Here is a 24,411-nt window from a genome sequence, read left to right as displayed (position 1 = left end):
TATATATAATAATTAAGTATAATAATTATTTTAAATTTATAAAAATAAAATTATAATTTACTAAATTAAATATATTAAAAATAATTAATAAATACTAAAATAAAATTATATTTATACATATGAAATATATAATTAATTTTTTTGAAGATAAATAAAGAATAAATAAAATTAAAGTAAAAAAATAGTTTTTCAATAAGTAAATTTTTTTGGTTCAAAAAACTGTTTCAAAAAATTAATTTATCAAACATAATAAGCTAAAAAGTTCTTTAAAAAAAACTTTTTCCTAACACTCTTGTTTTTAGGGATAAATTCTTTGTTGTTCAAAAATGGAAATTCACCTGAAAAATCAACTTCAAATTGTAGTGGAATTAGCATGGCTCGAACTCACTGTATATTTTATACATTTTATTACTCCCTCGTAAAAATAAAATAAAAATGACTAAAATAATCTAGCATGTGTGATATAAAGGTAATATTAGGTAGATAGTACAGCTACTAAAAGAGAAAATGGATACTTTGTTACAGAACAGACTAAAATGAAAAAGAAAAAATAAATACGAAAGAAGTATTATTATTATTATTATTTTACTTCTCTCAAGCAAGGGATTAACAGTCAGTCCAGTTGAAATTATTGGATTTCTTTACTAAAATATATAACCATATCAGAACCGTCCATTAGAAAAACAAAAGAGAGAGAGAGAGACATCAACAGCCAGAAATACATCCAGCAACAGCAGGGGAATATATCTGAAATGGCAGGCAGGCAGGCAGCAGCAGCATACATATTCTATCCAAGGTTGCAATAATATGCAAACAAGTTTGTTTGTGTATTCCAGTGGTAAAAAGACAACATTACCCCTCGACACACTACCAATACTCTTCTCTGCTAAACAGATACAGCCACCAACACTGGATTGCACAAACCACCTCAAACCTAAAACATCATATATATATATATATATATGTATAGCAGCAAAAGCTCCTGGGGTGGGGGTGGGGTTGTAGGGGTAGAGAGGTCTCACCGCCCCCTCGAGCCGGCTTCGTTGAGCTCGTCGATTGTTGATGGGAACAACTCTATGTAGCGGCTGCCGAGGGTCATCCGATCCTTGGCCAGTGCTGCTTTGGCGTCATCAGCATTCGTGAATTCAACGAATGCTTCTCCTGTGGGCCGTCCCTCGTAGCTGAACATAATGTGGATAGCCTCTTCAGATAAACTGAAATTTTTGAAGAACTCGATTATGTCATCCTTGCCAGCTGAGAATGGCAGCCCCCTCATCCGCAGGACGTGTGTAGGCTCCGATCCGTCCTTTGCCTCGAAAGATTTTGACAATAACCTGAATAAGGAGTTCTCATTATTACATTTAGAATGCCGGAGAAGGAGATGTATACTGCTGCACAAGCTTCACATGGCGTAAATTATTTATTACAATGTTACAATCATGAGTTGAACATATTTTTCCGCAGCATATGAATAATGTAAGTTTTAACATACTAGGTTGAATAACAAGACACATCATCAAAATGAAACAAGAACCCTAAACCTTCACCTCGGTAATCTATTGTATGGGAATAATGCGCACGTACAAATTAAGAAACACAATAGATTCAGATGGATAAAGAAAAGATATTTCTCATGACATAGTCCAGAAATTATAGCATAACATATTCTGGCTTAAATGCATAGCAAGATATAACTAGGTTTGGATGTTATAAATGCATAGTCAACGATATATGTAAGCCTTCAAAGAGCTGTAAAAGTTCTCTTTTCGTAATTGATAAATCCTGGTCAGGTTGTTTAACTAAATTTGAACAATATTAAAGCCCTAATAGCCAAAAATTGTGATGATCATAAACATCAAAATCGACGAACTAGAATGAAGATCTATGAATTTTAAGAATGAATTTCATCTCGTTCCTTCTCACAATACCATGGCTGTTTCCCGAAGACATCCGATAAAATGCCTATTGGTCTGGATTCTTCAAACTAAATTCAATGAATAGGGCATTAATCAACTTTATTTAATTACTACTATAAATTGTTGATTAGATAATATGTAAAATCAAATTACAGAGATACTAGAATAATCCATTGACATATCGTAATAGCAGAAAAACTAGCATATCGATAATTTCGAGGTTAGATACTTCAGGCAGTCACTTGCTATATATCTGATTCACAGAATATACATACACATACAAATCTATCAAATAAATATCCAAAGAACTGCTGAATGGGCATGTTTATAACATAACTATGTTTCGACTGAAACAAAATTACATAAAGCTATTGAGATACGATTTCCTCTCGTGTATAATTCGTATTGTGCATCACCAAGTGACCATACATGTTAGCAAAAATTTAATAAAAAATCATGAAACGTGGCAATAAGGAAGAAGTGGAGAGGAGGAAGCAAAGAAGTGACTATAAATATACGATCTGTAACCCAAAAGGATAGCAAGGCACATATAAGATAATGGGATTAGTACGATGCAGAACAGCAGAAGATCCGAACAGTGAAGAAATAGTTCCAACAAAAAATTGCACAGTGAAAAATTCACACCCATAGCAACAATGCAATGCACAGAACACGAGAGTAAGAGATAGTCACCGTCCCCTCGAAGCTGCTTCTTCTAACTCTTCCGGTGATGCAGGAAAAAGCTCTATATAACGATAGCCCAAGGTCATTCTGTCCTTAGACATTGCAGCTCGTGAATCCTCGGGAGTCGCAAACTCTACAATTGCTTCCCCAGCAGGCCTGCCCTCAGCATTAGCTATTAAATGAATTTTGTTCTCCGATAGTTCAAAATCCTTAAAGAAGTTTAGTATATCCTCTCTGGTGGCGGAGTACGGCAAACCCCTCAACCGCAATAGTCCTTTAAACTCAGCCAAGTCCCTATTCTCATCAGCAGATCTAGCCCTCAAAGGAACATGGCGAGGCGAACTGCTAGGAGCATCTAAAACTTCATTAGCTATGGCTTTATAATACTCATCTTTTCTGCTTCGGAAAACCTCTACGTATCTCCTGCCAATGTTTTGCCTATTCCTTTGTAAAGCAAAATCAATCTGAAGTGGATATCCCAAAACACAATAAGCCTCTCCGCTGAACTTTCCACCTTTATGAACAAAGAGGATGTCAATTACATCTAGGCCATGGAAGAAATCAACTATCTCAGCCTCCGCGCAATCATAAGGGAGGCCACGAAGTCGGACAACAGGAAATGGAGGGGGAACATAAGAATATGCAGGAGCTGGTGGCGGAGGTGGGGCATTGTATATATAACTTGGACCAGGAGTACCGAAATATGATGGCCCCTGATCCATTAAACGCTGCCGTTTCAAGCCCATTTCGCGAGCATCTCCAGAATCCCCATACTTCCTTTATTGCATAAAAACAAACAAGCAAATCAATTACGTCAGCAAACCAGTTCTATTTTCGATAGCAAACACAAAATCATTGATTATGCGAACAATGTGTATGCAAGAGCAGTCCAGTATCAAATGATTTAATAAACAGATCCAAATTCAAAAGAAGGCGGCAGCTACTGCTTGGGCATACATATCTATATTGGAAATACCAAAAAATAAAAAAATAAATACAGATTAGTAAGCAATAGTAAGCTACCATAAGAACAATTCAATTTCCTGAAATAAGAATGGATACCAAGTGGATATCAAAACAGCTATGATCCAAACCCCATTTCCACAACCAAATGAAAATGCATATCCATAAAACAACACACACATCAAATTTTTTCTTCCTTAGGGCAACAAAATTAAATTCCAAAATAAAATTACAGAAAACACACAAATATCACAAGCTATCAAGTGCAATTTTCCAACAAAAACTAAAGGCAAAATCAACGACATAAACGAAGGAAAATCTACAGCAGCCAGATCAAAATCTCGCTAAAAAAAGAAGGCGATAGCAATACATCCAGGAAAAACGTAAGGAACGCAGGAAAACGCCTCGGCAGCGTCAACTAACAATTTAACACAATAGAGCAACGCGAAACGTTCAACAGAAAAATCCTAATCCCATGCATAAATCAATTATCAACAGCACAATCTGAAGATCAAGAATACCCCTAACATTCAATAACACAAATTTCAAGAAAACAAGTATCTCCGAAAAAAACACACAAATAAATGAGATAGGGTTCCCTTACCCTCTGTAGAACATCGGCGGCCGACAGGCAAAGCGACCTTCGTGATTGCGGGCGGAAATCTTCGGTAGGGCGGGCGATGTTGTTCGAGAGACTGACTGCGCGTCTTGAAAGTCGAATCCACAAAGGAGTTTAAAAGCCCTTTAAAACGACGACGTCGCCAGGGTTTTCCTCCCCGAGATTTTATAAAAAAATAATTTATCGAAACGTTGTAAAATAGCTTTAATTTTTTTCTTTTTTTTTTTTTTTTCTTTGGACATTTGCTACAATTTTTACTATTTATTTTATGTTTTTATTACAACAAAATATCAAAACAAATACTGCCCATTTCATCTAAGAGTGTCTTTGTTTGGGAATTGGATTTTAAATATATTATTTATTTAATTTTTTTTTAAAAAAAATATCAAATTAAACACCTATTTTTTATTTTTATATTATATTAAAAATCAATTTTACATTCAAAACATCACATCAACACCTATTTATATCATATCATACAACTATTTAAATTCAAAATTTTTAATATTCAAATCTCAACTCAAAATCAAACCTCCAAACAAACACACCCTTAATTTACACCTTTTTTATTTTTGTCAGTATTATAACAATTATATTTATAAAATTTACTAAATTAAAATATACTCCCTCCGTCCCGGATATTTTGTCTGTTTTACTGCAGACACGAAAATTTAGAAGGGGTATAATTAGTAAATAATTAAAAATATATTAGTGAAAATGATTATCGTATAATAAAAATAATTATAAATTAAGATTAACATAAAGATAGCGAATTAGTATAATTAAAATTAAAAAAAAATTATAAATTAATTTTTTAAAATAATATTAAAGTGTATAATTATTTTTTAAAAAAAAAAATGACAATGACGAAAATGGAAAGGTGAACATGAAAAGTGGGACAAAAGAGTATTAGAATATAAATCAAATCCTCGGCATGGTACTGAAATTATTTCTTTCAGCACCATATTCATGCTCTTATAAAAGAACAAATATTTTTATCTATATTTAAAACTCTATATCTTTTATAAAATTAATTTATTATGAATTATAAATAAATAAACATATTTGTTTACTTATATTATAAAAAATATTATTTTCTACAAAATAATATTTATATTGCATATATTTTTTATTGCGATATAATTTTTAAAATATTTAAATACATAAACTAATTTCTTTAATAGCATATTATTAAATTTATTTTAACTATCAATATTATTAATTACATAAAAATAATATCATAATTCACTATTATTAACTAAGTATCACTAATGAAAAATTTCAATTGAACCGGGACCGAGAGAGTATTTTTTATTTTTTATATTATATTAAAAATTAATTTTATATTTAAAATTTTATATCACATAAAAAAAAAATTCAAATTCAAAATTTTATTATTCAAAATTTCAAAACAAAATTAACAAACAAAGTGTTCATTTGATCAACTATTTTCTTATCCATCATGATTTTCAATATGTACAATGCAAGATTCAAAATTGTACTTCTGTCTTAATTAAAATTATTATTTTTACTATTTTTGTTTATTCCATTTCAGTTTATCTTTTTTTTTTTAAAAAATTAATAATCATAGATTAATATCAATACTAGCGTAAGTCCCGTGCTATGCACACGGTCCAATAAAAAAGAAAATTGTAATATTTATAATGTATATGAATTTATTTAAAATTTTTTAATAATATTATAATTATTTATAAATAATTAAATGTATGATTCACTTTTTTTTTTTTTTTTAAGAAATATATATACCGTATAAGATAATCAATTAAAAATGTGGGAAAAATATAAAATATAAACCTATTGCATTGATATATATTAATTTTCTTTGTATTGAAATTGATTGTTGAATTTATTATTCGGAATTATGACATATAATATTAGTTTAGATGTTAGTCTTTGTAGATAATTATGTATTGCATATCTCCCTATCATGTATTATATATATTAAATTTTTTTATATAAATATAAGAGTAAGATTAATAATTTATTAATTTTTTATTTTTTATATTAGGCTCTAATGCAAATATATTATTTGTTGTAACAATAAACAAAATAAATAATAATAATAATAACCACAAAAGCAAACATAATTATTATTTATTTTGGGGGTGGTTTAGAATTATATATATTAAATACCGAAACATTTATTTTACTTCTTATTGTAAATATAACAAAATACGTAATTATTTTGTTATAAATTTATTTATATAAATATTTTTATTCTTATATAAATAAAATATCTATTTTTAAAAATGTGTAAATATATTTTTTTATAATATTAATAGTAACTATATTTTTAATTATACAAATTTAATGTGTTCTAATATTAAATATATATTTTAGTAATTTTAATTTATAATTGTTTAATATAGTACTCATTTCCTCCCATCTTTTATAGTCTAAATGTACAAAATATATTCCCTACATCTCCCTCTAGGTCATATTTATCTTTTGCATCATTATATTTAATATTAAAAATATTTTTATATTTATAAAAAAAATTGTACAAATGTCATTTTATTAGTATTACAAGACACTAATAAAATATGATAATTATTAGCTAATAATTTTTTTCAACCAAATATTCGGAATATAAAGTCATAAAGAGAAAATTCTTGACTCATTTTTATCCACCAAACATCATAATATAAGAAAGTAAAGGGGATTATTTTTGAATTTTTAATTCTTAACCAATTATTTGAGATCATAAAAATAAATAATTAAATTTTTTACCAAGCATCACAGATATAAAATAATAAAACGATTATGCTTTAAATAACATAAAAAAAAAAAATTACATAAAACACCTATAAAATTATAAAGAAAATAAACTCTAAAGCAGAGAGGAAGAATCACCAAAATGCATTCATTTTAGATTAATACATAAAAACACAATAGTACAGCATCATCCACCATTAACTAAAAATCTTTTTGTTATTATTAAATAAAAATTTATATATATATATATAATTAAAAAAATTCCAACAATGATATAGTTAGAATTTTGAAAATATGAAACGATAAAGTGGAATTTAATTATAAAATTTTAAAACAGAAAATAAAATTAATTTTTGAATTCAGAAAAATCTTTTATTTGCAATATGAATATTTACCTTAGGCTATTTCATAAATGTAAACTACAAAAAGTAAAGAGTGAAATAAATTTTTACAAATTAAAAGGCAAAACAAAGATCATAATTACCCAAAAACTTAGGGTTTTGTTTCAGAAATTAACAATTCTATAACGAAAAGTATTTTACAGACGCCGCTTCCGCTTCCGCTTCCGCTTCCGCCCTCCCCATTCTCCCTTGTCTTCTTCACAGCTTCATCCATCTGCACAAACAATGCGGACACCATCTTCATCTGCGCAAAGCCTTTCTCGTCGTACACGAAGCCCCTCGCTATCACAATAGAAAGATTCTCCGTAACTTTCCCTTCCGGGAAGACAACATGTTCGTTGCGATGTAAAGGTACATTACTTTGAGAACGGCATTCCAAAGCTGGAAATGAAATCATTCGAGTAGGAATGATCAAAATATAGCCGTAAGGAAATGAAACTAATTAAATCACGTCATAAGCTTATGCTAACAGGGAATGAAGAAAGGGTTATGAATGCTAACAGTGTGGTTTCAACGCCTGAGCTTGCTGCCGGGGTTCATCGCGGTGGTAAGTTCTGTTGGAAAATACTTTTGGCGAAATGTGAAATACGGAGAAATCTCGAAACACAAAATATGCGGAATCAAATTCGAGGCTCGCGTAGCATGCGATTTTCTCAAAGCGAATTTCGCAAACCAAATTAGAAACGGAGAAATTTTGCACATAAAACATAAATTCACATGTACAGAATAAAATAAAATATCACACATATAATTTATTACTCTTTGACCTATTTAATTAAATACCTAACAAGTTCACGTTGTACTAGCTTAGCTCCACCTGCTGACAAGCTCTCTCAATCATTTATGTCATCGCTGGGAAGCTTCTAGTGCAGTGAAAACCTTGTTCTTCTCTGTTGTATATATGTATATATATATATAGCATAAAAAAAGTTTATACTCCATTTCAATACAAAAACTCTTTGATTTTCATCCTAAATTATTACACACGACATGCGACTCATTGGTATCTTAAATAATTATTACATACACTTTTTTATTAAATGCGACTCATCGGTTGCTTAATTAGTACACGACTATCTATATATGCATATATGAGTTCAATATATTATATCTTATAAACACGAGTTTTTACGGATCTGTCACTTGAAAAGTCTATCATGTCCCTCATTTCGAAAATGACAATTTAGTCCTTAACCTATCTTTGTACTGGCTTGAAAAGACGAGATTGTACGGATCTGCCACTTGAAAAGTATATCCAACCTCTCATTTCGAAAATGACAATTTAGCCCTTAATCTACCTTTGTACTGTCTTGAAAAGACGTTTTGGAACCGTCGCCAGCAACCACCGTCAACTGCCCAAGACGAAACGTTTTGAAACATCGTTTGGTCGGTTACATCAACCGCCTCGTCAAATGCCTCAACCAGTTCCAGAACTCAAATAGCCCAACCGACCAATCCAGAGACCAATCGCTACACCAAAAGACCGACCGCAGACCAGCCGACCTACTTTATCCGACCGCAGACCATCAGACCTGTCTGTCCGACCTGCTGACCATCAAACCTGTCTGTCCGACCGCTAACTATCTGACCGAGGACCGACCGACCATACCAACTGACCGAGGACCTTCCGACCTGCCAATCCGACCGCTAACCAACCGACCTGATCATCAGACCGAGGACCAACCGACCAGACCAACCGACCAAGGATCTTCCGACCTGCCTATCTGACTGCTAACCAACGCACCTGACCATCCGACCGAGGACCAACCGACCTGACCAACCGACTTGAACGCAATTTTTTTTTCCTTTTCCACCCGACTTCGTGTCTATCTTCCTTTAAGATCCTGCTATCCTTATTATTATTATTATTATTATTTTTATTTTTTTTTATTTTATTTTTTTTTTTTGTGCGTAACAATTATCAAAGTTAAAATATCCTTACTATTTTTGACATTTCAAAACTCATAAAGAGATGCAGGGTCACCTTCTTATCTCAAACATTTCATCTATATTCTCCTCTATTTTATTTTTTATTGTTGTTGATGCAATTTTTCAACAATAAAAAATAAAATATGAAAATAAAGTGTTGATGTATTTTTTCAACAGACAAAAAGTAAAATTCAAAGATATGGAAAATATCCTTAAATTTGATTAATTAGCGCCTGAGATTAGGAATCTCTAATTCCTCCTTTATTGACACGTGCCTTGCACCGTCTCGCCAAACGCTTCCACAAGTTCCCAAACTCAACTTGCCCGACCGACCATTCCAGAGACCAATTGCTAGACCAGCCGACCTACTTTATCCGACCTGCTGACCATCAGACCTGTCTGTCCGACCTGCTGACCATCCGTCTGTCCGACCTGCTGACCATTAGACCTGCAGACTTCCCGACCTGACCACTTTTCGTCTTGACGACCTCCCAACCTGAGGACTTCCCGACCTAAGGACTTCCCGACCTGACCACTTTTCGTCTTGACGACCTCCCGACCTGAGGACTTCCCGACCTAAGGACTTCCCGACCTGACCACTTTCCGTCTTGAGGACCTCCCGACCTGAGGACTTCCCGACCTAAGGACTTCCCGACCTGACCACTTTTCGCCTTGACGACCTCCCGACCTGAGGACTTCCCGACCTGACCACTTTCCGTCTTGAGGAACTCCCGACCTGAGGACGTCCCGACCTGAGGACTTCCCGACCTGACCACTTTCCGTCTTGAGGACCTCCCGACCTGAGGACTTTCCAACCTGACCAACCGACCTGAGCGCAAATTTTTCTACTTTTCTGCCCGACTTCGGGTCCTACCTTCGTTCAAGACCCTGCTACCATTATTTTTATTATTATTATTATTTTTGTACGTAACACCTTAAATTTGATTTTTTAGCGTCTGAGATTAGGAATCTCTAAACACTGTACGGTACATAAAAGGAAATTGATTGGAAAATTAAAATGCTGAAAATTTAAAGTGGTGATCCCCAAATCTGACTTTGCTTTGTTGAAGTTGATTGAAGATGCTTGAAAATAAAAAATCTATATCCTTAAATATTACTTGAATAGACGTTTTGGAACCGTCGCCAGCAACCGCCGTCAACCACCCAAGACGAAACGCTTTGAAACGTCGTCTGGTCGGTTACATCAACTGCCCACTAATTCCTCCTTTATTGACACGTGTCTTGCACCGTCTCGCCAAACGTTTCCACCAGTTCCAGAACTCAACTGGCCCGACCGACCATTCAAGAGACCAATTGCTAGACCAGCCGACTTACTTTATCCGACCGCAGATCATCAGACTTGTTTGTCCGACCTGCTGACCATCGCACCTGTCTGTTCGACCTGCTGACCATCAAACCTGTCTGTCCGACCTGCTGACCATCCGACCTGTCTGTCCGACCTGCTGACCATCAGACTTGCTGACCATCAGACCTGCAGACTTTCCGACCTATGGACCATCCGACCCGCTAACCAACCGACCTGACTACCCGACCGCAGACCTTCCGACTTGTCTGTCCGACCTGCTGACCATCAGACCTGTCTGTCTGACCTACTGACCATCAGACCTACAAACTTTCCGACCCGCTAACCAACCGACCTGACTAACCGACTTGAGGACTTTCCTTCCTGATGACTTTCCATCTTGAGGACCTCCCGACCTGACCAACCGACCTGAGCGCAAATTTTTCTACTTTTCTACCCGACTTCGGGTCCTACCTTCCTTCAAGACACTGCTACCATTATTATTATTATTATTTTTGTACGTAACAAGACCTTATGTATTAGTTGATTTGGGTATTAAAACTTGTATGTTGTTATACACGAGATTGTATGGATTTGTCACTTGAAAAGTCTATCATGCCCCTCATTTCGAAAATGACAATTTAGCTCTTACCCTACCTTTGTACTGGCTTGAAAAGACGTTTTGGAACCGTTGCTAGCAACCGCCGTCAACCGCCCAAGACGAAACATTTTGAAACGTCGTCTGGTCGGTTACATCAACCGCCTCGCCAAACGGCTCCACCAGTTCCAGAACTCAAATAGCCCAACCGACCAATCCAGAGACCAATCGCTAGACCAAAAGACTCCTTGGCCGCACCCACCAAGCAACCTGTCTATCCACCTGCGGACCAGATGACTTGCCTATCCGACCGCAGACCAGCCGACCTACTTTATCCGACCGCAGACCATCAGACCTGTCTGTCCGATCTGGTGACCATCAGACCTGTCTGTCCGACCGCTAACCATCCGACCGAGGACCAACCGACCAGACCAACCGACCGAGGACCTTCCGACCTGCCCAACCATTCGCTAACCAACCGACCTAATCATCCGGCCGAGGACCAACCGACCAGACCAACCGACTGAGGACCTTCCGACCTGCCTATCCGACCGCTAACCAACCGACCAGACCAACCGACCAAACCAAACGACCTAACCCACCGACCTGAGCGCAAATAATTCGATTACATTTTTGTTTTACAGTTTATATTTCAAATAAATAATGTTTCATTACATTACATTATAGAATAGTCGCGCGGTATACCGCGTAAGAGCGTGTTCTAGTATATATATATATATAGAGGTTGAGTGTGATTAGATTAGATATATATAATAATATACATAAAAATAAAATGAATGAACCAATCAAAATATTAGAAAAAAAATTCAAAATTGCTTAAAATTCTTACTTTATATTTCGATGGGTCCCACGCTGAGTTCAAATATATAAGATATATATAAGATATAATATGCCTTAATTTTTACTTACATTATAAATATATCATTATACATATAATTATTTTATACATAAAGTCAAAGGGAAAAAAATGTCAAAAATTCTTACACATTCATGCTAACAAATAAAATATTATTGTTATTTTTTAATCTACTATCAAATCCCAAATAGCCCATCTGAATAGGGGTCGGAGGAAGTATTATTCAAGTCATATCTCTCCGTTACATCATGTCACGTCATATTAAAAATCCACCAAAATTATTTAATTTTATACTCATATTTTAGAACAAAGTTTTGGCATTCTGGACTTTTTCTCTTCCGCATCAATAAATTTATTATTTTATTTAATAAAATTGTATATAATATGTTTTTTAAGAATATATACTCCAATTTGAGATGTATGCATAGGAAGTGACAAGTAAAGTTATAATGAACTTGAGTTGGTAACATTATTATAACCTTGCAAAGGTTTATATAAATTATTTTTCACAAGTGGTATTTTTTTTTTTTTGTTAATGATGTGGGAATTCACAATCACTACTTTACGAATACGCCTTGGATAAACACTCAGTCGAATCTAATAGTCTAAAAATTAAACTCGACAAGGCAAGTTACACTAGGCGAACAAGTGCTACCTTATCTTGATATTTTAAAAATCACCTTCAACCTTTGAATAACTAAATTTAACGATTGTAATTTTGTCCGAAGGTAAAAAACAACTCGAAATGCAAGCATAATACTATAATCGTCTCAATACTTATGAAATTTTGTAATCATACTTTTATACGTCTCACTTATAATTAAATAATCACTTGACAAATTACTTTTTAAAAAATATTTAATTTTCCACACTTGTATAAATTATAAGTTTGATGTTGAATAAGTTAACTTAGTCATGTCATAAAATAGTTCCAAACATCAGACCCTAGAGTCATTGCTTTCTTAATTGCATTTCACTTAATGGTTGGATTGAAACAGACTCTGAAAAAGAAGTAATAGACATACCAATGTTTACTTTCGGACAATTTGAAGTATTGTTGACATTAGATTTTTCTTTTGAAATTTTATGAAATATAAATCAAACAATAAATAACACTCTCTTCAGCAATAAAGAACATCACAAAATAAAAAATAAAAAGAATATGAATGAATTGAAGATTCTAGAATATGACTAATAAATAAATAAAAAAAATACTAATTGTGATGTTAATTAAATTAAAGAAGTTAAAAACCTCTTGGTTTCAAAATAATCTTTGCAATTGCAAGCCTGAAACAAAAGCTTTAGGCAGATGCAGTCATGCATGATGCAACTGTGCTTTCCTCCCGCGGGAAAAAAAAAAAAAAAAAAAAAAGAAAAAAAAGTAGAGAATGCGATTTGTGTAGATGAAAATGGTAGATGACTCGATGCGACGATGCGAGAAGCATAACAATGACAAAAGAGAGAAATTGTTCTAGAAGTTTGTCCAGAGAATAAAAGAAAGATTTTTTTATTATTATTCTTTTATGGGTTGTTTGGTTCATGTATTTGATAGGATTCCATGATATTTGAATTTTAAAATCTCAATGAATCCATGTTTGGTTATAAAAGATACAATGAAATTTAAAATGTTGGAATTTATAAAAAAGATCCAAAATGGGATATTTTTAGTAATGGAGTACCCATCTTACTTTAAAATCTCAGTCCTATGGGATTTCAACTTTTAAAGTTAATATTACATATTATTAATATATTTATATAGGATAAACTAATTTTTTTCTCTAGTATAATTTTAGTCTCGTAAGCCTGTCGTAAACTAGTTATGTAAGAGAAATAATTTTGCAATTTTAGTCATCCGACACCGGAGATATCTATATGGCACCCATGTAACTTGCCAAAAGACACGTGTCCGCCAGGTTAAAGACACCCGGCGGACACGTGGATTTTAATTTTTTTATAAAAATAATTTATTTATTTTGTTTTTTTTGTTAAAACTAAAAGTTTTCAAAAAAATAAAATAAAATTGAAAATTACTATTTTTTTTTAAAAAAAAACTAAAAAGTAAATAAAAATCCATGTGCCCGTTAGGTGTCACTGAACTGACAGACACGTGTCCTCTGGCGAGCCACATGGGTGTAATGTAGGCGTATTCGGTGCCGGATGACTAAAATTGCAAAAAAAAAAAATCACTTACCTGACTATTTTGCGACAAGCTCTAGTTACGAGACAAAAAGATTAGTTTACCTTATTTATATAAAAAAAAATTAAATAATTTTAAGATTAATTATTATTTTAATTATATATTTAATTAAATTTATATTAATTTTCTATGGTATAACATTACTTTTTTTAAAATAAAATTAATAAATTTATTGTTTAAATTTATTTATTTATTATAAATTTTATTTGAATTATAAAATTATAGGGATGACAATGGGTCGGGTTCAGTCAGAATCGAGATTCGACCCAAATACGTATTGTTAGACCTAAAATTCAAATTGGACTCGACTATAACGATCCGACCGAATATATCTGATAAGACTCGATCGATCGGACAAACCCAAAACTTTTTAAAAATTTAAAATTTTAATTTAAAATTGAACACAAACTGGACCCACATATATTAAAAGATATGTTTTTTTTTATAAAAAAAATATTATAATAAAATAATGAATAAATTAAACTCAAAAAAATAATTTTAATATAATTATACTATTGGATTTTTATTTTTATATGTATAGTTAATATATTATACTCATTCTGTGCCAACACAGAGTATCTATTTTTCTATTTTATCTGTCTCATAACAAAATATTTATTTCATTTTTTAGTAACATTACAAATACCCTTACAATTTACAATATATTACACAAATGCTATTAACTTTATATCATACAATACCAACAAGGTTATTTTAGTCATTTCTACTTTATTCATATTACATCCCAATATAATACTAATATTTCTAAAACTTCATACAAAAAACAAGCGGATACATAGTTATGGGACGAAGATAGTATTAATATTATAAATTGGATCCGAGTCCGGGTAGGATCCGTCTATAGACCCTAGACCCGATTCACACGAATTAGAATAGTCGGACCCGAACCCAATATCCGAATAATTAGACCAAACCTCAAATAAATAGGTCGAGTCGGGTCTCGGGTCTACCAAAACGTATTGTCATCTCAATAAAATTATTGATACATTTTTAACTTATATCAATAATAAATTAAAGATTTATTTATCAAAATAAATAAAATTATGGGAAGACAATTATGTCATTTAAAATATAAAAAATTCAAATTCTTTAACTAATATGAAAATTAGGGATGTCAACAGAGCGGGTTCGGCACGGGTTCTGCAGGTCCCGAGATCCGCCCTACTAGAAAATATTAGGCCACAAGATCCACACTATCCCATTTCAGCCCGCCCAGAACCCGCCTCCCTCCGAACCCTCTGAGTTCGGGGCTAATCCGAAATTCTTTTTTTTTTTTTAAAGAATATAGAGAGAGTTTTTTTTAATAATTTAATATTTTATTTAAAAAAATAAATATTGAAACACCAAAAAAAATTTAGTTCAAAAAATAAGAACAATCAAATGTAACGGTAATCCAAAGTGATTGCGGTCGACGGTAGGCGAGACGACGACAGTAGTCCCAATTGTGAATAGAATTGAGGAAGAAGAAAATGCGAAAATAAATTTGATTTAAGAATTGTGATTCTATTTTATGTAAAATTTATTAAATAAATATGTAATATAATATATATTATATAAATATATATGAATTTAATTATTAAAATATTCGAATTCGGGAAAACATATATATCTCAAATAATTTTACCAACCAAATATACGATAGAATTCCAAATCTTAAAAATAAAAAAATTCTATAACATATAAATTCTACTATAAAATTATGAAATTTCAATCTCATAAAAAGAAGTACACGAAAACAGTCAATTAATTAGGGAATTAGCCAACTAGGAATACTTGTCCGATACAACAATACACAAATAATTTTAAAACAAAATTATACACCCTCCGCTACATATCTATCTATCTTATTACTTTTTGCACGAAGTTTTAAAAATATTAGTATTATATTGTGAAGTAGTAGAAATATAGGTAAAAAGACTAAACTATTCTTATTAGTATTGTATGATATAAGTGTAATGACATTTGTTTAATATATTGTAAATTGGAAGGACATTTGTAAAGTTAGATAGATAGTACAATTATTAAAAAATGGAATAGATACTTTGTTATGTTACATACTAAAATAAAAAAAAATAGATAAATTGTTAAGGGAGATAGAATAATATATACAATACATAAAATTTCTTTTATTTAAAATTCAGTTTTTTCCGATTTAAAAATTGAAAATCGTAATCGAATTGAAACCGAAATTTATAAATTTGATTTTGGACTGAATAGACCAAATCGATTAACCGAACAATCCAAACAACAACAAAAATTCAATTTTTTCGATTTGAACGGACCAATGCTCACCTCTAAGTATAAACACATAATAATTACTTTTTCACTATTTTTTAGTTACTTATTATTTTTTATTAACCTTTTAATAGATTTTGGATCATACATACCCCCGATTTATATATATATATTATTTATTTCACTTTTATTTAAAATAATATTATTTCATTCACATTCAAATAAAATTTCTAAATTTCAAATCAATTTTAATTTATTTAAAATATAGATTTTAATGAATTATTTTATAAATAAAATTTATAAAAATTATTTAATGAAGTGTTGTTATAATTTAAAATTTTAAATCAAATATATATTTCGATTATATTTAAACCATATAAACTTTATCCATCTTAAAATAATAGTTTTATTTTTTCCATTTTCATCAATTTTAAAACAATAGTTTATTTTCATAAATAAACATATTACAATAGAAGGTATTTTACTAATAATTTTTACCAACTATCAATATAATATCAATATTCTTTAAATTTTATGTCGAACTCTATAAATATTATTAAAAAAATACAATATATACACATATTAACACACTATATATAATATATACACTTTATCAATTCATAAAAATCAATCATTCAACATAAAATATTATTTATTATATTACTGATATAATTTTCATACCTAACGGAAAAAAGTATATACATTCAAATATTCAAAGTAAACAAAATTATAATCTCTTCGTCCACTTAGTAAGTTTATAGTTATCTTTTGTGCATTGTACTTAATATTAAAAATATCCTCATGTACAAAATTCATAATTATATTTAATATAATATAAAATATTACGTAAATATTATAAAAATATTATACATAATATAAACTTTATTATATGATTCAAGATAATATTAGCAAAATATCTATCTATCTATCTATATATAATTATTCTATCAAATATTTAAAATCTTATATATAAGATACAATTTTTTTTAAATATTAATACTAATAATAAAACTTATTTCTAGTATTCTATATATTTTAAATATTTGTGTAAAGGTTAGTGTTTGTTTGTTTTGTGTTTTGGTTTGAAGGATTTTTTTTTTTTTTTTTATGTGATATATAAAAGAATGGGTAAATAATATAAATATAATAAGTGTGAGTTATATATTAATTTTTGTAAAAAAAATATGTTGAAAATTTTTCAAAAAACAAACAAACCCTTATTCTATAGAAAATAAAATTTATAAGAAAATAAAATTAAATAATTTTTTCTATCAAAATATTTATATTAAATATACATGTCACAATTTTGTATAATTTTTTTTTAATCTTTACTAATATTTTTATTTTTTTATTTTTAAACGTCAAAATAAAATGAATATAAATATAATTTTATTAAAAAAATTAAATTAACTTTTTTAAAAGAACCAATAAAAACAAATAGAGCCAATTTTGTTTTTCTTATTAACAATTCTAATTATTACAACACACCTAAAAATAAATAAATAAAAAAAATAAATTATGCAAACACACATCCTAAACACTGATGCATATACCCCACTGATAGAGGTAGTGGTCTCACAGAGTGTTTTAATTGTCTTCTTCGTTGGGAAATTGACTGATATCAACTACATTTAAAAATATATGCAGCTATATATATAATATTTAATTAATCACCAATCATACATTGAATGTCGGTGTTTGTATCCCGAGAATATTGTTGCATATGTGCACTAAAGATATACCCTAGTGTAATTTTTATGTACCTGCAATATAAAACCATATGCTCCGCTAACGCGTATCTATGCTCTGATTATATATGGTTGGAAAAATAGGCCGTGTTTGGTTCAACATATTCAATTGTTCTTAGTAACCAGAGATAATTCTTCATTATTGTGTTCTCATGACTCCCTAACATGTAAGTAAAAAAAAAACACATGGTTTACTATAGATGGCTAAACAAGTAAGAAATGACGTTGTTAAGTTTGTTGGTTGTACTCATGCATCATTGCTCTTACAAATTGATTGTTTTTTAGACATATTACGTAGTAATCCACATCGTAGCACACACAACAACATTTAGTTCACCAAAGCTGAGAGATGAAGTGTTATCACCGAGTATGCGAATTGGCCCCTCTCCATGGAAATGACTGAAATTAACTACACTTGAAGATACTTGATAATATACAAATAATACCTAAGAAACCATTATTTATACCTCGCATGTAAGTGTTTGTACCCAGATCACATTCTTATGTACCTACATGAAATATCTACATACCCTAAAGCGGATCTTAACTACTTATAATAATAGTCTCATATGCTTCAGTAAAGAGTATATATACTCTGATAACATGTTGTTGGAGAACGATCGTTTTTTGTTCAAAATATTCATTTGTTGACGGTAACCAAGGATGCGTTCATTATGATAGTCTTTCTGTGACACCCCAAATTGTCAGAAAAGGTAAACAACACATATTTATTATGAATGGTTAACCACTTGGATAGACTGTATGATATATGTACTATTATAGTCCAACCTCAACTAGTAGATGTCTAACAAAGTCATAAGTGACTAAGTTGAATTATATTGGTTGTTAGAGTACATGATTGCTACCACAAATTGAAAATCTTTAGATCTATTACATATTAATTTATGCCGTAGCGCACACAACAACTTTTGGTCAAGGACATCTAAGCATAGGGTCTGACTCAGCTAAGCAGGTGAGTACTCTAGAGCAGCTATGTTGTACTCTCAACCTGGTTTCGTGTACGAAATTCAACTAGTTGTGTACCTACTGCAGTCTTTTATGTAACTGAACATCATAATTTCGTGACAGAGTTTTCTAATTGTGTAACTTCATAGCTCATGTTAATACTTGTTATGATTTATCATATGACCAAAAGTGACTGTGATAGATTAGTACCTACGCTACCACACTCACGTGCTTCGATACATCAATTGTAGACTCCCAAAAATGATTCATATGATTCTGATACATTTTCGAAAACCTATGACTTTAAAATATCATAAAAAAATGAGCACTATCACATATTTGTTGTTCGTGTCTATATACGTTAGTATTTCTCCCGTTTGTCTTAGTGTATTAATTACAATCAATTGTGTATGTGTCTAATGGATACAACACAATAAGCTCTGATTACTTTATACCAATTAGATTATTATTTTTCGAAACTTCATTGACCTTGATAGCACAATAATACCATACTATGCCATTGTGCTTCGGGAGATCAACTACATACCCAACAGATAATTTGTGTGTCTCTATTACGTTTCCTGATACATGTGTAATTGAATTATCATACACAAAAGGGGACTTTCAATTACCCATTGTTGGTGTTCATGTACCACAATACATCTAATTGGGGTTTTGTTGTTGTATATTTACAAACAATATTACATTATATTAAGTACGCCAAAACGATTCAAACTGCGGGTTACGGTTTATCAAAATGTCAAACCGAAACCGAACCTTCTGAACGACAGTTTATAAAACTGACGGTTACGGTTTGAATCGCCGATTTATGTATATTATTGTTAATATTTTTATTTTTCCTTTTTAAGTTTTTCTAAATTTAGAATTTATTCAAAAATAATTATTTTATAATTTTAATTTCATTCAGATATATTTATTATTTATTTATTATGTAAAATTATATAAATAATAATTGCTAAAATTGTTACAATATAAAAGTAATTAAAATAATAAATTTACTAAGTAATTAAATTAAATTAAATTAAATTTTAAATTAAAAGAAACAAAATTAAATTTTAAGAAATTGATGTGTATTAGATAATAAGATAATTTAAATTAAAGATAATTGTATGACAAGAAATACAAAATCTAGAAATATAAATATACAAAATAATGTATATTATTATTCTAATTACTCCCTCCGTACCGGTTCAAGTTTGTCGTTTACTTTTTGCACGTAGATTTTTTAATATTAATATTATAATAAGTTATAGTGAAAAAGATAAAAAATACCCCTATTAGTATTGTGTAATATAAAAGTAACGACATTTGTGTAATATAGTGTAAGTTAAAAGGAGGTAGTACAATTACTAAATTAGGAAATGGTAACCTTGTTATGAGACGGACAAAAATGAAAATAGTAACATTTCAATGGGACGGAGGTAGTATTTTTATATAATTAATAATTATTTATTTTTCGTAATATTAATATTATCTTTATTTTTATAAAAATTTAATTATATATAGTAATTTTAATTACTATATTATCATATAATATACAATTTTAGCTTTAAACATCCACTCTCCACATTCCACAGCCCTGTGGCAGTTGCAAGGGTTCGTTTTTCGTTTGTTTTTTTTTTCTTCGTATTTTCTTTGTATTTTCAATCTTTTTTTTTCCTTTTTCTTCTTTCCTCCTGCTTGTTCTTCATTGTCGCCGCCCGCCCATAATATTCCATAATCCACAGTCACCAATCCACAGTATTCCATAATCCACAGTCACCAATCCACAATTGCAGTTGGCGTGCAGGTTCAAAATTAAAGGAAAAATAATGGAACCGCCGGTTGGAACGGTAAACTGGAGGTTTGAACCAAGAGTTCGCACTTTGACAAATATATGAACCGTAACAATCTGTTCGAAAACTGGTAAACCGGAGATTTGGAACTACATGGACAAATTTAAGCAGAATGTGTTATAAGTATATAAAATAAATTTGGAAACATTTAAAGACATTCTAGAGGTACATTCAATTTTTACTAAAGAAAATATAAAAAATGGACTAATATTAAACTAAATAAGTAAAGGAGGAAGTGCTAAAATATGGACTGAATTATAACTAAACATTACCTGTAGGGAGTGCAGACCAATTATCCGTAAAAATATTTATTAAATTAATATAGTAATATAATACTCCCTCTTCCATTGTATAATGACTCCTTTAGTTATGGTACGTGATTATTTAGATAGTGTAGAGTAATAAGTTATTAATCAATAAAATATATACAATATGAATTTTATTACGTAGATAACAAAATTTTATATGATAAAAATAAATAAAAAATATATATTCATAATTAATTTAAAACTAATTTTATAAAAAAATGAGGAATTTTAAATATAGATAAAAATATTTATTTATTAAGGAGAAATGAAAAATGAGAAATTTAGTCTTTATAATTTTTTAAAAATATATATTTTTAGAAGATCATTTTAAAAATTATTAAAAATAAAATAAAATAAAATATCCAAATCAAATCAAAATCAAATAAATATTTAGGTGTGGAAATGAAATAATTTTAATAATTTTTAATTAAAAATAAAATTTTCTTTTAAAGACATATATGCTATACGATGCTTATACGTGGACAATACATACAAATTGTGTGGATGCAACGCGTAGTGCAATTTCATTGGCTATTTAAATAGTTTGTTCTCTTCCATTAAAAAATGTGGTGCAATTTGCTATATATATAGTTGTCCTTTGTCAAAATAATATACTCAACTTCATTTTGCATTGTCTATTTCTCTTTTTCTGTAATTCCCCAACATCAATCATCATTACTACCTTACATTCATATATACATATATTAAATACTAACATATAATATTACTACACCTACCGCATATACATATATATACACTAATTATATTATAATAATATTAATATTATACAAAATAGTAATTAACAGTAGGGATAATTAATATTCTTATATTAATATTTACAACACATTATCAACACGATCTGCTTTTCTGACACGGTAGGTATATTTCAATATTATTATGCCTACTAACATTGCAAAATTGGAATTCGTCCCACTTGTCATTTTTGGCAAAAACTATTTGTCGTGAGCCATGGATGTTGAAATGCTTCTGGAATCGATGGGCCTGGGTGAAACGATTGCGAGAGGCAATAATGCCACAAATTAGAGCCGAGCAAAGGCAATGATATTCCTCCGACATCATATCTATGAAGGACTGAAAATGGAATATCTCACAGTCAAGAACCCTCTTGACTTGTGGAATAAACTAAAAGAAAGATACGATCACCTGAAGTTGATCGTACTGCCGAAAGCCCGCAGCGAATGACACAATTTGAGGTTGCAGGACTTCAAATCAGTCACTGAATATAATTCCGCCATGTTCAGGATAACTTCACAGTTGAACCTATGCGGCGAAAATATTAATGACAGTGACATGATGGAAAAAACAATCTCCACATTCCATGCCTCAAACCTGCTTTTACAACAACAATATCGAGAGAGAGGCTTCAGAACATATTCAGATCTTATTGCCTGTCTTTTGTTGGCAGAACAAAACAACCAACTGTTGTTGAAAAATCATGCATCCAGGCCAACAGGTTCCAGCCCATTCCTTGAAGCGAATGCGGTACAGTCTGCAAATCCAGGCCGTGGAAACAAAGGCCGGAGGTATGGCAGGGGCCAAAAACGCGACCGTCCCCAACCTAGTCGAAATAATGGCAAGAAACCATATAAGCCCCTGAAGTGGCAGAATGACGAGCAGAAAAGAAATTATGAAGATAAGTGTCACAGATGCGGCACAAAGGGACATTAGTCGCGCGTCTGCAGAACGCCTAAGCATTTAGCTGATTTGTACCAGGCTCACTGAAAGGGAAAAATATGTCTGCTGACGTAAATCTCTCTGAGCAGAATAATGATGACGCATATGACGATGTCCTGAAGAACACATCCGCTGATGTAAACCTTGCTGAACAGAATAATGATGACACATATGATGATGTCCTAAACAACGACCTTATGCATCTTGATACAACAGACTTCCTTGAGCACCCTGAAGGTGCCAAGTGACTATGTATTTGACTGTTTTATTACTTTTTGTATCCTCTATACTTTTTGTAATACCCCTCTTTTTGTATCATTTTGTATTCCATCGGCTATATTAATGTATTGTCTTTTTGTTTGTTTTATTCTGAAAAGAAAATGAATGCCACGTGTCACAATACATATTATAAAGAGGACAATATTTGCCTAATCGATAGTGCGACCCCGCACACGATATTGAAATACAAAAAGTATTTCTCCCACCTAAAGTTGGGAAAATCAAAAGTCAGCACAATAAGTGGCAGTGTGACAATTGAAGGCTCTGGAAGGGCCCTTATCTGTTTCCCTGGAGGAATCAGACTTGAAATACAAAATGCACTGTTCTCGAGTAAAACTCGAAGAAATTTGCTGAGTTTCACTGATATTCGTAGAAACGGATATCATATTAAAACAATGGACGAGGCAAATATTGAATATTTGGTGATTACAAAAATCATCAATGGAAATAAATGTGCAGTTGCGAAACTGCTCTCATTGTCCTCTGGCTTGTATTATGCCAAAATAAGTACCGTTGAAACATATACAGTAGACCTGAAATCTACGCAATCAAATGAAATTTTTATTTAGCACGATCGGCTCGGGCATCCTGGAGATACCATAATGAGGCGAATAATCAAAAACTCCATTGGCCATTCATTGAAAGATCGAAAGATCTTGAATTCAAATGAATTCGCGTGTGCTGCATGCTCACAAGGCAAATTGATAATAAAACTGTCACCAACCAAAGTTGGGGCTGAATCCCCATCATTTTTGGAAAGAATTCAGGGTGATATATGTGGACTTGTAGATCCACCATTTGGACCATTTAAATATTTTATGGTGCTCATTGATGCACCAACAAGATGGTCACACGTATGCTTGCTATCTACGCGTAATATTGCATTTGCAAGGTTACTTGTACAAATAATTAAATTGCGAGCACAATTTCCTGATTATCCAATAAAGAAATTCGCCTCAATAATGCCAGTGAATATTCATCACAAGCATTTGACGATTATTGCATGACTTTGGGAATAACCGTTGAACACCATGTTCCTTATGTACACACCCAAAATGGTATGGCAGAATCCTTTATCAA

General features: G+C 31.1%; 1 protein-coding gene across 2 annotated transcripts; it reads right to left on the bottom strand.

Annotated features, from left to right (window-relative positions):
• Positions 1–617: 617 nt before the first annotated feature.
• LOC127243047 (uncharacterized) lies at positions 618–4,328 on the bottom strand. Of its 2 annotated transcripts, XM_051262888.1 has the most exons (3): positions 4,168–4,328; positions 2,610–3,377; positions 618–1,334 (listed from the first exon to the last, which is right to left on the bottom strand). In XM_051262888.1, the coding sequence occupies exons 1-3, from the start codon at positions 4,179–4,181 to the stop codon at positions 1,019–1,021; spliced, it is 1,098 nt and encodes a 365-aa protein (XP_051118845.1). In that variant the 5' UTR covers positions 4,182–4,328; the 3' UTR covers positions 618–1,018. The 2 variants fall into 2 exon arrangements, with proteins under 2 accessions (XP_051118845.1, XP_051118846.1); XM_051262889.1 differs by lacking the exon at positions 618–1,334 and having other exon boundaries at positions 2,606–3,377.
• Between the last annotated feature and the right edge of the window lie 20,083 nt (positions 4,329–24,411).

The sequence above is a fragment of the Andrographis paniculata genome, unplaced genomic scaffold (assembly GCF_009805555.1).
Source record: "Andrographis paniculata isolate CXL003 unplaced genomic scaffold, ASM980555v1 Contig89END, whole genome shotgun sequence".
NCBI lineage: Eukaryota > Viridiplantae > Streptophyta > Magnoliopsida > Lamiales > Acanthaceae > Andrographis > Andrographis paniculata.
The sequence above is the reverse complement of the archived record's forward strand: the minus strand, read 5'-3'. Positions and strand labels throughout refer to the sequence as shown.

Excerpts from the sequence above, each read along its gene's own strand:
- LOC127243047 (XM_051262888.1), bottom strand. Across the intron at positions 1,335-2,609 it reads GAAGCAGCTTCGAGGGGACG|GTTATTGTCAAAATCTTTCG; the intron begins GTGACTATCTCT and ends CTCCTTATTCAG.